The 14,887-nt window shown below is 36.3% G+C and overlaps 1 protein-coding gene across 1 annotated transcript in view; it reads left to right on the forward strand.

Annotated features, from left to right (window-relative positions):
- Window positions 1–14,887, forward strand: part of CLYBL (citramalyl-CoA lyase) — a 235,491-nt gene that overhangs the window by 201,279 nt on the left and 19,325 nt on the right. The window contains exons 3-6 of the mRNA XM_054973054.1: window positions 933–1,121; window positions 4,734–4,835; window positions 6,537–6,630; window positions 7,959–8,126. Coding sequence (XP_054829029.1) covers window positions 933–1,121; window positions 4,734–4,835; window positions 6,537–6,630; window positions 7,959–8,126 — 553 coding nt within the window. The remainder of the gene's footprint in view (window positions 1–932; window positions 1,122–4,733; window positions 4,836–6,536; window positions 6,631–7,958; window positions 8,127–14,887) is intronic.

Here is a 14,887-nt window from a genome sequence, read left to right on the forward strand (position 1 = left end):
TATATAGTTAAAATTGCTAGCCCCTCACCTCTCCCCCTTAAAAACATTCATCAGCCAGAAGCTTTAAAGTTTTATTACTACTATAAAAACTCTTCACAAATGAAACTGCTTTTGATAAGTGTTCATTTTGACAATGAGAATTTGTTAAGGGCTGTTGCCAAGTTGAAGGAATTTGTTTTGAAACTGAAATTGGCAGAAAATAGAGACTCCAAGTGCTTGTTTATGTTCTGTCTGTGTTTCTATTTTTTTCAGCCCCATAAAAATATTTCATTTTCAGAAAACTACTTTTTCTGTAAAGAAAATAGAAATTATTAATAGATATTTGCTTTACTTCTACATTCTCACATAAAATGTGTCAACCTGAGAAGGTGTGTTTGGGTTTTTCAATTGCCTTAAGAATGCTGGTCATATGCAAATTCTTAATTATTTTGGATTACTGAGTGTTCTTTCTACCCATGAGCTTTCCTGCTCTTTATTCATCCTTTAATGTAAAAGTTAACAGATTTAAAAGAAGAAAATGCTCTTCAGTCCATATATGACAAAGATAGGATGCATTGTCTCTCATAATAATATGCAAATAAATACCAACAGCAATATGGCTGCTTATGTGAAAATATTGGATTGAACATCATATTATTTTTGAAAACTGTTCAACTTGAAAACAACCCATTTGGTGAATAAACTAGACTTTGTAGTCATATAAATGTGAACATATTCTTTTCAACATCGTTACACTATCTGTACCTCATTATATCTTTAAAATGAATGTTGAAGAAATAAAGCTTTATCAAAATTACAACACAATGATTAAGTTTTTTAGCTTCATTTTTAAAGGTAAGATGTCTCCATGGTTCTTTAGTTGGTTTTAAATTATTAATATGTTTGTATTTACATGGAGAGCTAGATTTCTCTTTTTTTAAAAAAATCTTTAGGCAGAAGCACGGATAACAACAGTGAAAACACTTGAAGGGCTGGAGTTTGGACAGACTGAGAAGTGTGTAAGGATTAATTCAGTGTCCAGTGATCTAGCGGAAGAAGATATGAAAGTCATTTTGGAGTCCAACATTCTTCCTACAAGTCTGATGCTACCTAAAATTGAAAATGTAGAAGAAATAAGATGGGTGAGCATATAAGGAATTGCCATTATCTCAGTTTTAGATGAAGGCCTTTGTCTAATTTCAAAAGAGGCTTTGGGACTAGTGAGTCAAATTCAAAATTGGCTTCAAAACTATTTTTCAAAGCACAGTAGTCCCAGGAGAACAGTTATGGATTAGAACTGCATGCAGAACATATGCCAAGTATTTTTAATTTTACAAAAATCACTCTCTTAGGTACTGTTTTAATAAACTATGACCTCATTAAGGCAAACTAAAAATGGTTAAGATTTTACCTCCTTTTCCATTATAGTAAAAGTTGACTGACTTGCACTTAAATACTTCAGCGTATGTGGGAGTTTTTAGAAACACTGGCTAGATGGACAAAACATTTTAGCAACATATGAAAAATTATGGTGGGGTGGAGAAGTAAAGGTCACTCCTTAGGGCAACTAGAAGAACAAACAGGAAGCTTTTAACTAGTGTTTTTAATTAGCACAGATATTATTTCCTGTCCAGTTCTCTATTTCTTCCTTTTTAATTGCTGACAGGTGTGTTTGTGTTTCATGACTGACTTTTCAGCCAATAAAAACTTGAAATGTAAATGGTTGGCATGTCAAATTACTTAAGAAAACTTTGAAATAGGCCTAATTATGCTATAATTGTTTTAATTGTTGGGGAGGGACACGTTTTAACTTGTGATACCACTATTTCTGGAAAATGCCACTAAAATAGTAAAGATTCATTCTGATGTTTCATTGTTTGAAGAAGGCTGAGTGCAGAGAGAGACTGTCTATAAGGTTGGGGGGGGGAGTGCTCTCAGGTCTGCATGTAGAGAAATAAATCTGATAGCATGTAACCCATGGTCACGTTTAACTCCAGTCAACCTTTGTGCAGAGAATACTACTAAATTAAAAAACTAAACTACTACAATTTTATGTATCTGGACCTTAGTTTTTCTATCCTTAAAGGAGGGTATGTTTTTTCCACTAACGATTAATTTAACTGGAGTTGATCATTATCCAAAGCTGGCTGGTTATATAGAAAAACAATGAAGAGTCCTGTGGCATCTTAAGGGCTAACAAATTTATTATGCTAGCAGCTTGTGGAAGGTAAGATTCTCTGGATTCTTTGTTGGTTTTTCTACAGCAAACTAACACAGTTACTCTTCTGAATATTCATGTTATGTCGCAGCAAATGCTTTGGCATTAACAAATATGGTTTACCTTGTTATGAGCTTCAAGCTTTTTTGCCATTCTTTGGACATATGAAAAGGACACCACAGCCTTCTCCTCTCTTATTTTAATTTTTTAACATTTTTTATCTTCTGAAAATGAATTACAACACCCCTCTGTATTTATTCCTCTCAAACTTTTCCATCCCAAGGACACACCACATTCAGTTATGCTATCAACTTTCGTTTTAAGGTTGGCTAGCATAAGGGAAGGTTTTTGGGGGCTTTTTATTTTTCCTTCCTTCATTTTTATTTATGTGAAGCATAAAACCTGGAGACTGAGGCACAACTAAAAGATGGACTTACTTGTTTTCTTTTGTATGAGAATCTCCTGCTTTCCTTTTGTCCCTAGTATGGGTACTTGTTTGACTGGCATGGCTTATTGGACTATAACAAGCATAACTCTCCCTCCTTTGTCATGGGACAATTCTCCCACAAATCCTGAACAGTGGGCATTCTTCCCTACACACTATCGGGTGTGCACTGGAATTGAAAGAATTGCTAAGGCCTGCTACTTCATCCCCTCCCCAATCTTTGTTTTTTACCCCCTCCTCTTTTTTTTCCACCCCCTCTCACTGAAATGAACACTTTACCAGGCCGGAAACATTTAATCGTCTCCTTTTGAAAAAAATTAATTGAAACTTCTCCACTAGTTGCCTTTTGTATTTGGTGCTAATAACCATTTTTTTTCCTTTTTTAAAAAATCAAATAAAGAAAGGGGAAAACAATATTGATGAAAAGCTTCCTATTTTACCTTCCCAATGAAATGCATTGAAATAAAGCTCAAGATAAAATAAACACATGGGTGGCGTTTTTAGTTTTTAAAGGGCTTAGCACACAAAGGAGTTGTTTAAAATTTCATTTCAGGTCATATCTAGTTTATACCAGCTAACTTGTTAAAATGATCTAGAGTTGGAGAATGATGTGGTGGAATTGTTTTATTATTGTTAATATTAATCAGGACTTACTTAAGTGTTGCTCTTCAGGGGCTTTGCACTGCATTCTTGGTGCATTTAAAATGCAGATTTTTCTTTTTAATTCCTTATATTCTGTGGCTAACTATCATATGATTTGACAGGCAGTGTGGCAGCAATGGTGATGATGACACACATACGAAAAAGGGAGGGTGCCCTTTTTTTCCTTACAGAAAGGCGTGATTTATTTTGGACGAATGTAAAGTTACTGCAAATTGGTTGGAAGCTTTTTAAAGATTTCAGTGATTAGATTTCCTTTTCTTTTGGGGAGGGGTAAGTTGGGGGGGGGACTAAAACGGGAAATAACACCTCTAATCCAGCTTCTGGAAAATAGGCTGCCAGCTTTTAAAATGAGTTTCCTTTCTATTAGTCAGAATATTATGCTAAGCCTTAAGCGTTAGTTTTTTATGTTGCCATAGCAGCCTTATTCCTGCAGGGTTGTGACCTGTGATGATTACAGTACAAAGCTTATAGGGTCTTGAAGCCCCCTTTGAAGATGAAAAGTCTTTGATGGTTTATATTTATGCAAATCTCTTAGATATGATTTACCCAACTGAGACTGAATGGAGAGATGATTAAAATTCTCTTTTCCTTTGATAGCCATTAATGGTTAAATATTCCTTAAATATAAAATTGGTGTATGGGTTTCCCCCCCTTTCTTTATTGACTAAAATTTCTTTTAACATACCTGTGAAATGTTTATCTCCCAACACATTACTAGATCTAGACAGACATAATAGATTAACGATATACAGAGGTGGTTTCCTTCACCCCCCCCCTTCCCTTTTGAAAGAGGCTGAAAAAAAATCTGTGCATGGGCTTTTGTATATTTCCAGATGATAGATTTTGGAATTTGGGCTACCCCACCGGCAGCTCAGAGCTAGCTGTGAACTGGTCTCATGGAAAAAATTGGAAAGCTTTGGTCTTCAAAGAATTAAACTTCCTTTTTAAGGCCCTTCCTAGGTAAGCTAAAAATTATGAAGAAAAGACTCCCAGAACAAAGGGTAATGGTGCCGAAATGAATAATGTGGGTGCCACTTTGGAAGAACATTCACAGCCATGTCAGTGTCAGACATGAAACAAAACAGAATGTCAGGTATATCAATACTTCTTTGTTTTTAAGAGCCTGCTGATTTGCATTTAACTAAGTCAGGGTGATAGGTGTTAGGCAAATATTTTTGCAACTAAACCTTTCCACTTCAAAATATACTGTAACATCAGCATTCTAAATGATAGGCCTTCATGAACAGGGCTTTTCCAGCGCTTGGTGGGTTTTTTTCTTTTTCATTAGTGTTCAGGCTTTGTTTATTCTGTTTGTTTGCATTTCACACCAATGCAAAGTTTAGATAGACATACTGTTCTATAGATATTTGAGGGAGGACAAATTCTGATCGTTTTCCCCCTCCTCCTCTCCATTCACTCTGTTTTTAGTTTACAGAAAAATTTGCAAGCCACACAAAAGGTCGAACACTTGTAGAACCAATGCATTTTATCCCTTTTGTGGAGACAGCAATGGGGCTGCTCAATTTTAAGGTAAGAATCATTAATGTAGTTTAGCTAACACTTTTGCATGAAGTAGTGAATTTTTCGATAATAAGCAAGTGACTGAAAAAATAAGGTTTATTTCTTAGTTTATATAAAAACATTCATTATCCAAAATTCTAACTGAAATACCAGTTTCCTCTACCACAGACAATCCCATATAACAATTCTCTACTAATACCAGTTTTGAGGGGATTTCTAATAAAAAAACGTGTCTCCCTTGAGCCCTAAAGAAATATACATGATATTTAATATCGTAGCATTAGCAACTAACCTTATAATGAATAAATACTAATAGATGTGTAGATATGCTTACTTGTATGTGTAACATTTTGAGAAAGCACTTGTTTCATATTGATGTTCCAATAACTTTTTAAAATTATGTTCCATGGTGGCAGCAATTAAAAAAAAAGAAGAACTATGATTTCCTATTACCCAGTATAGGAACAAAACAGCATTAAGGTGTTGGAACTCTCTTCCATCTGCCCTGTAAAAATGTTATTTCTGCCCCCCCCCCACCTCAGCCAGCCTTACAACGTGGCTTGATGTTGATCAGATGCATGCAAATGGCTTCCTACTCTTGGCATCCAGCCTGTATGTTTCTGTGGAGAAAAGATATTAACAATGATGAAATTGAAACAAGAGTGCTGGCATAGGCTATGCCAAGGTTTCTCAGAAAAGTTTTCTGTCATTAGAAAGAACTGCTCGGCAGCGCTCATGGCTACCATGTTGATACGTGTTCTTTTCCAACATGTCTCAACTATATTTTTTCAATTGTACTGGATTGGTAATGATATACATGTTTCGTGTGTTAGTTTGGTCCTCTTTTTGCTGTACTTTCCCCCTTAAATTACAGAGGAGGAAGAAGATTAGTAAACAATGGGAAAAAATCTCAGCCAATGTTCCCTAAGCAAGGTGACCCATAATAAATCACAATGCAACATACTACATAGGTAGTATTTACACTTCTCATTACAGTATATTAAACAAAAGCAAGTCAAAGGAACTGCAGCTTTGAGATTAAGCAGAAGTTTTGCAGTTTATACTGCGTGGTACTAATTTCTAGCCACATATGGCATATTTCAGTTTCCCACCAGAATTATATTTAAAGCGCACACACCCTGTGATTATACAATATTTGTTATAATATTGGAATGAAGCTCCAAGGAATCATTTGCTTTTTCCATAGTTCTCTGTGCTACTTGTTGCATTTTACAGTAGTTGTATGAGTTTTAGTTAAAGATAACAGACTATAAATTTTAAAAACACCACATTAAAGACTCCTCCTTCAGTGCAGTCAAGGCAACGTATCTTGTGTCTATAACAAGTTAAATCAAATGTTTGCAGAGATATTAAGTATTCCCAAGGAAGTATACAGAAACTGTAAGTAGGATGACTTTTTTTAAAAAAGTGCTGTTTACTGCTACAGTCATTCTAAACTATTGGAACGTTAGAAAGGGGGGTGGGATATTCTGTGCTTTAACCACTGTGGTTATATTTGTATCCAAGGTATTGTTTTTAGTGTGTGTGTGATTTTATTTTTACAGAGCGTTGAAAGGGAATCCTGACCATCCAACCCCACCCCTTGCGCAATGGAGATATAATTTTAGCTGTAAGATTAGCATCTTTCTGATAATAAATATGATTTAGCCCAACCTTCTGCTTGTATTCATGTATGTGTTTTGTTTAAAGGCAGTTTGTGAAGAAGCACTGAGAAGGGGACCCCAGGTTGGCCTTCGTTTGGATGCAGTAGTCTTCGGAGGAGAAGATTTCCGTGCTAGCATAGGTGTGTCCTGGGGGAGGGAGTGGTAAATAAACGTATTAACCAAACCCAGCTAACAGTCCTACAGAGCTACTCAGGCTTAAACCCATTTGAAGTCCATCAAATTATGTACAGCGACATTTGTGCAGGATTGTGGACTTTAATTTTAAAAATGAAACCCACAGTTAGTATTCACCTCTCTCGATTGTATTAACAAGCCTGCCAAAGCTTCTTTGTGTTGTCTCCCATAATTCCTGTTCATATGTAATGAGGGTTATTGCTCTCTTGAAATCTAGTATCTATTACAGTTGTCATTTTACAAAAATAATCTATTAATTGGTCTCTAGCTAACAATGAAACATAATTGTTGACATTAGTCAGATATTTTGAAATACAATTCCAATGATCATATCTGTGTGAACATTTTTACAGAAGCAGTCTTCAAATATGTTGAGGTGGGTGTTTTAATGTACAGAGAATACCAGTGTTAATATCTGAAAATAGCTTATGCTTACTTATCATTTGAGTTTGATTTTACTGCATGCATATTAATGATACTTTCCCTTGGAACACCAGTACTTCTCTTGGCCTTTCTGTCTACAGCTGCTATTACAATTTCTTCAAAACCACAAACAAGACAAAATATTCCTTCTGTATTATTCACCTCTGGCTAAATAACTTCCTCTTGATCTGATTCATCTCCATAGTTTTTTGACTGCACTTCAGAACCCAATAATCCAAGTGGGTAGGGGGTGGTATGAGGATCAAGTAACAACATCTTGATTAGTTTTTATAAGATAGTAACCCAAGTTGAAATGGTGATGTTCCTTTGAGAAGAAATGCGTTAGAGAGTATTTTTTTAGACCCAGATTTTACAGACTTTTTCTAAAGCATTATTCCTGAATAGTCCTATGGTAATAAATGGATTAAATTGTGTATCACTGACAGTTTAACTATATAAATAACATTACTTTTTTAGTAAGTGGTTTGTTTTCCATTGCAAGAGTAATAGACAACAGCAAATGGTTACTAAAAATAGATCCATGCCATCTTTCCTACTGAAGAAAAGCTCACACATCCTTATGTGCTTCGGACATAGGATTTTTACAAAGTTCTACCCTATGTTTCAGAAACTGGGATGGAAATGACATTATTTTTTTTGCAAAAGTAGTCTTAAAGTTTTGTTTACAGCAACGATACTTGACAGTTGTTGCAATGAAGAGAGAAAACTTTTCCATTTTTTGTCCTAGTTCTTTTTGGGAACAAAGTTAATGTTAGATACATTTTCATGGCAAAGTTTTTAAAGCAAAGTTAAACTTACGTCATGATTTTATCTTATGCTTTCTCTTCAGGATCGACAAGTAGTAAAGAAGCCCTTGATATTATTTATGCCAGGCAAAAAATTATCGTCATAGCAAAGGCTTTTGGCTTGCAGGCTGTAGACCTTGTGTATATTGACTTCCAAGATGAAGAGGGGCTCCGGAAGCAATCAAGAGAGGGCGCCTTAATGGGTTTTACTGGTAAGGCTTTTGAATAATGTTTAAAAGATATCTCCTTAATCATAAAACAGATGTGCTGTATAACACTCTATCTCACGTTCTTAAGCTAACTGGCGAAGTAGCAGAAAAGCCCAAAGACTATAAAATATTTCACTATTACTTTTGCCTGTAAAACAGCATGCAGAAGATTCCAAGTGCAAAATTGGGCCTTGAAAGTTCTTTGAACAAGTCACACCCAAGTGTGTTACTTTTTTATTATAAGCGAAAGTAAAGTATAAACTATGGTTGCAGTATGTGTGTCCTCCCACTTGTATATTTCTCAGGAGAAGTAATATTTGACTGAAAACCTTCACACAGTTCCATGCTCATTCAACGGGTCCATGGATGTACAGTTATCCATATGATTAGTTGCATTTGGCAATCTAGTATATAAAGAGGCTTGTAAAAATTTCAAGAAAGCTTTTTGTGCATTTGAAAATTAGTAAAAAAAATTGGCAATAAATGGAGAAAATCACAATGGTTTGCATTTCTTCTTATAAAGGGCTGGGGGGGCAATATGCTAATGAGGGTATGATAGTTATTTTTGTGTCAGTCTTTTACTTTAAGTTCCTTTTCCATAGTCTGGCTCGTTTCCCAGTAATTGCCTGTTCACCTGATGACACCTATGGGTACTGGCAAGACAGCCCAGCCAGCAGGCTTCTTGCAACTGATCCCTGTAACACAGACGGTTAGCTCACGAATGGTGCACTACATCATGTGGGCGCCCCTATGAGGCGCTGTACATAACAAAGATTGCAACTTTGTGATAAAAATCAACGACTTGACACACACGCAACAACAGTAGCAACATTTCAATGATACATCTCATTTAAGTTAGATATAAGACATTTGTACAGATAAGCAAGTTTTGAAAAAAATATGCTTTGAAGTTCTTAATTTAATAAGAAGCATGTTTTTTTTAAAAGGGAGAGGAGTCTGAAATCTGATCATTACAGTACCTGTTAGTTTGAGAAAAAAGCTGTTTGGAAAGCACCAGTTCATTAGACTATCATAATTGCAATGAAACAAAAGACAGTGTTATTCTCATCCAATTATTTGGACCACTTTTCAGCAAAAAAGAAATTGTTTACCTGTAAAAATTTTAAGTTCTCTATTTCCTATGCACAACCGGTATTCAAAGGTTTATTACATTCCTGCTAAGGTTGATGGCCACAATTCAAATAACCGTGTGTTCAAGGAGCCCATGGTTATTTGGATTGTGTCTCCCATACACCTCTAATACCCCCTAAATAAAGGGGGTTCCAGACCAGTACCTCATAAGATGTGAAGGGTGGCTGCCAGAAGTAAATGACTTCATGTGCACACCTGGAAACATTTTGTACTTGTCTCTCTGGATTCCTAACAAAAGGTCTCTTTCACTATTACCACCTGAACTTGCTAAAGATGATTAAAACTACTTCATTCTGGATTATTTAAAGTGCTATTATTTATATTTTCAAAATCACTCCTGTCATCATGGTTTGATTCTGGGTGGACATCACTATGAATTAAGTTTACTATGACACAGTGTTGGAAGTTACACTCTTGGTAATCTATAGTCACCTGTTATATCTCAAAGTCACAAAATTCAGTTTAGATACTCTTAACTAATGGTGTTATTTAGCAAAGCTATTTGCTTTGTGATCGTAGAGTTAGCACAGTTAAAATGAGTTAAAAGGGTGGGTTTCACTCACTTTCAATTAATATTTAAGGGAGTCATATAATCCTATAGTATATTAATCCTATACTAAGGCATATTTTTAATTGATGAATAAAATGAATAAAAAAATTATTAACCTGGAATGTACTGACAATAACTGAAGTAGATATGAATTGCCACTCAACTTTGTAAACACTATTTGAAGAGGAGGGTCCTATGTTTTATCACTCCTTAATAATCTTGATTAAAGCGCATTAAAGTGCTGAGCCCGTTTGCTGGGATGGCAGGGTATAAATATGATCTATAAATATGATATATAAATAAATATGATATTATCGGTTTTTACCTAACAGAGCTACAGTGGCTTATGTTTATAAAAGTTATGAACACTTTTCAACATAAATTGCTAGGGTCTCCATGTGATAACCATTGCTCCACATAATAGCTGCCATATAACTCTGTACAAATCTAGTTCATTTTATCACATCAAACTTTTCTTTACCAGCATTTTGTCATGACTTGGCAAAACTTAACACCATCTCTGTGGTGAGCCTGTTGCACACAAATAGGTCACTAAGAGATAAGAGCCAATTTATTAAACTGGTAACTGTATGGCAGCCACTCTAAGAGATCTGCTATAGAGTAAGACAGAAATTTAAACAAGCTAACAAATAAAATCACTAAATGACCACCATCCCTAAAGCAAGTGATCTGGAATCAAATCAGATAAACTGTTTTGCTTCTATTCTATGAATTCCCTGTGTATGCATAATGAATTTAAGTATACAATGTCTTGGTGGATTGTACCCTTAAGAGTTATCACTACTTTTATTGGGTGGCACTCTGCTGAATGAGCAAAGACAATTAGTTGGACCGCTTGAGAAGCAGATTTTTCCAGCCTCCATCTTCTTCGACCCTATGTGATGCTTGGAAAGATGCTCCTGATGGTCAGGAGATCTCTGGGAACAATTTGAGACACAGCGCAGGAGGTTGCAACTTAGGGGGAAATCCACAGAAATTGCATATCCCCTTTGCAGGAGATTAGAAGTACTCTCACAAGGGCACTTTGTCATCCAACCCAGTAAGCTCTGATCTATCAGGTGGAATAGCTGTGTTGGCTAGTAGGTACAGATAATTTCCAGCAGGGCTTTTTTTCTGGGAAAAGAGGTGGTGGAACTCAGTGGGTTGCCCTCAGAGAAAATGGTCACATGGCTGGTGGCCCCGCCCCCTGATCTCCAGACAGAGGGGTGTTTAGATTGCCCTCTGCGCCGCATGGCGTGGGGCAGGGCCACCAGCCACGTGACCGTCTTCAAGAGGTTCCGGAACTCTGTTCCCCCGCGTTCCCCCTGAAAAAAAGCCCTGATTTCCAGCCATTGGATCTCAAGAGGCCAGTTATATTTGGCAGTCAAGGCCACTGATGGTAATTAACCATCCATTTAAAAATAAAAATGAAATGTATAGAAGACACATGTTAAATACGAACTTTTACACTTGCCCTTTCCTTTATCCCAGATAATGTTCAAATCTAAAAAATTATGGGTGCAATCCTATGTAAAGTCAAGTCTGCGAAGAAAGAAGTGGGCTTGAACATGTCTAGTTCTGCATAGCATCAGGCTGTATCTTGATATTCAGTATTAATTCCAGGTGAGGAATTACTGTTACAATAAATAAAATGTTAAAAGAACACTTTGTAATTTATGCTCATGTGTCTGTTGTCATGAAAGTCATTGGCATCCAGCTAAAACTGGCCATTCCTATGAAAAGGGACATCTTCAGTTGGCAACCCCTCCAAAAGATTACTTTAACCAAATATTTTCTGAAAACACAGTTAATAGCTGGTTGGTTGGTTGGTTAAATATAAAAATCTACAGCAAAGATTCTTACTATATATGGCACAAGAACTGCCAGATGTTCAAGCTGGATTCAGAAAAGGAAGAGGCACCAGAGATCACATTGCAAATTTACGATGGCTAATAGAACATACCAGGGAATTTCAGAAGAAAATCAGCCTGTGTTTTATATATTACAGCAAAGCTTTGACTGTGTGGACCATGAAAAGCTATGAGTATTAAAAGAAATGGGCGTGCCACAACATCTGATTGTTTTGATGCGCAACCTGTACTCTGGGCAAGAGGCTACAGTCAGGACAGAATATGGGGAAACAAAATGGTTTCCAATTGGCAAGGAAATCAGTCAAGGATGCATATTATCTCCCTACCTGTTCAACCTCTATGCAGAGTATATCATATGCTGGATTAGATATAGAAGAAGGTAGAGTGAAAATTGGTGGAAGGAACGTTAACAATTTGAGATATGCAGATGTCTCCACGTTACTGGCAGAAAATAGTGAAGACTTAAAATGGCTACTGATGAAGGTTAAAGGAGAAAGTGCCAAAGCAGGACTACAGCTGAACATCAAGAAGACAAAAGTAATGACTACTGAGGAATTACACAATTTTAAAGTTAACAATGAGGAAATTGAAGTTGTTCAAGATTTTCTATACCTTGGCTCAACCATCAACCAAAAGGGAGACTGCAATGAAGAAATCAGAAGAAGATTAAGACTTGGAAGAGCAGCTGTGAGGGAGCTAGATAAGATCCTTAAAGATAAAGATGTCTCTCTGGGAACCAATATCAAGATAATCCAAACTGTATGGATGTGAAAGTTGGACAGTGTAGAAAGCTGACAGAAAGAAAATTGATTCATTTGAAATGTGGTGCCGGAGGAGAGTTTTGTGGATACCATGGACAGCCAAAAAGACAAATAAGTGGGTACTAGATCAAATAAAGCCTGAATTCTCCCTAGAAGCTAAAATGACAAAGCTGAGGCTATCGTACTTTGGTCACATCATGAGAAGACAAGATTCTCTGGAAAAGTCAATAATGCTAGGAAAATTGGAAGGCAGTAGGAAAAGAGGAAGACCTAAAACAAGATGGCTTGACTCAATAAAAGAAGCCAAGCCACCAGTTTGCAGGATCTGAGCAAGTCTGTTAATGATAGGACGTTTTGGAGGTCTTTCATTCATAGGGTTGGCATAAGTCGGAGGCGACTTGGAGCCACATAACACACACAGTCCACTCTTCCTGCAAGCAGGCTCAGGGCGGATCACATCAGTTTAAAAGACATCAAATAAAACAGATAAAACTGGTAGCATAAAAAGCAGATATATATTACAGATTCACCCTCAGCAGCACACATTGCACAGTCCCGTATACAGTCATTTTGGGCCCGTGAGGGCCGCAGGCAATCATCAGATGAGAACATCTGTGGCAATTCCTGTGACAAACTAAGCTAAATTTAGAACTTAATACAACTCTGTGCACGTCGCTGTAATAGTACTCATCTGAGATGTGGTTCCTGATGCAAAATTACCCCAACATCCCCTGAAAAGTAACTAATGTGTGTATCTTCATTATAAATATACTATTAATATTAAGGACTCACATGGTTCCTGTAGGTTGACCCGAGGCATATTTTGACTGGCCTCATGTTTTTTTGTTGGAACACTGAGTATTCCGTCTTTCACTATTTGTAATAGGAACAGCAAGTCTAGATGTTATTTGAAAGCGCTAGCCAGCTGATGCATAAATATGTTTTGTGCTTCCACTGTTTGCACCACCAGAGTAATTTCCAAAGGAGAAGTCATGCAAGGGAAACACTCTGATGTGCAACAGATTGCAACTTTCTCCTCAGAATAAGGGTGAAAGTACAAAATGCATTTTAAAAAACCATAAAGTACAATGTATTTGTCCATAGAGTTGTCTGCACTTCTCATATGTGAAGCTGCTCAAAGAGCTAGTTCAGATATTGCCATAGGGGTCTGACAACTGCTCTCTTGGGCTTCTTTCTACACCCTTTGGTAATATGTGGATGACATTTTGCATGGGAAGGAGCCATTTTGTTGGCCCTGGCCATAAAATTTCTTCTGCCTATATGCTACCAGATCAGCCACAGAAGAAGCTATGATGGAAAAACATATAAGTAGTGTATAAATCTGAAATAATGTATAAATCTGTTTCCTCATTTTTATTCTGACATCTAAAAATGCAGTTGGACAGAAAAGTGCTACAAGAAATAAAAACAAAAAATTATGTATAAAAAGGCTGAACTGTAGTATGATTTCAACTCCTGATTTCTAGCCCATATGTCACTGTTTTCAAGGAATTAACCCTCAAATGTTAAAAACTTGACCAGAATTTTCAGAATAAAAATACTATAGAATAAATGCAACATGTCTGAATTTCATAGACATTTGCAAAACTCATGTACATTCAAAGGGTTATCAAATTATGTCAATCATAAACAGTCAAATATACTAATTATTACAGCCCAGTTAGCATCAATTATTTCCAATATTTTTTCATTCATTAATAGTCCACCTTTCTCACAATGACTTAAGGGAGATTTCAACTCTGTTTCCATGTTGAATAAGACTCACCCCCATTCCACTAAAAAAAAAATTGTTAATGAAAGTATCTAATCAGATAGCAACTTGCCCTAGTCCTTAACTTGCCTGTCTTTTAAGGGAGCACGCCTAAGCAGATCTACTCAGAAGTAAGTCTCATGTTATTTACGTGGGCTTGCTTCCTAGAAAATGTCCCTAGAATTTACACCTAAGTCTTTTAACATATATAGCTTAGGTGTTTTCAGTCATCATTTTAAGAATGCAGGCTTTTTAAAAAACTTTTACGGCAACTTTGGTTTTACACTGCTGTGTAACCCATGGGTTTTGCATCAGGAGGACTCTATCTATATAAATGTCCATCAGGTATAATAATGTTTATGTACATAAAAACAGTAAACCTTTAACAGCTGTCTTAGTCATTATAGCTACGCTGGTGCAACCTGCTGAGAAGCAAGATATAAATATGAAACACTAGGTTTTTCTTCTCTTTTTACAGCCTTTTATAGAAGACCAAAATGACACCATCATAGAGTTACATAAAAGACTTGACAGGTATTGATTTAAAGCATGATATATCAAGTGGTAGCGCAAAAAGGATTTCATGGTCATAAATTTTAATACCGTCCAATTCGGCGGCCTCTCTGTAACTTGTCAATAACAACAGTTTTGTTTAATAT

Source organism: Eublepharis macularius, chromosome 3 (assembly GCF_028583425.1).
Source record: "Eublepharis macularius isolate TG4126 chromosome 3, MPM_Emac_v1.0, whole genome shotgun sequence".
Classification (NCBI taxonomy): domain Eukaryota; kingdom Metazoa; phylum Chordata; class Lepidosauria; order Squamata; family Eublepharidae; genus Eublepharis; species Eublepharis macularius.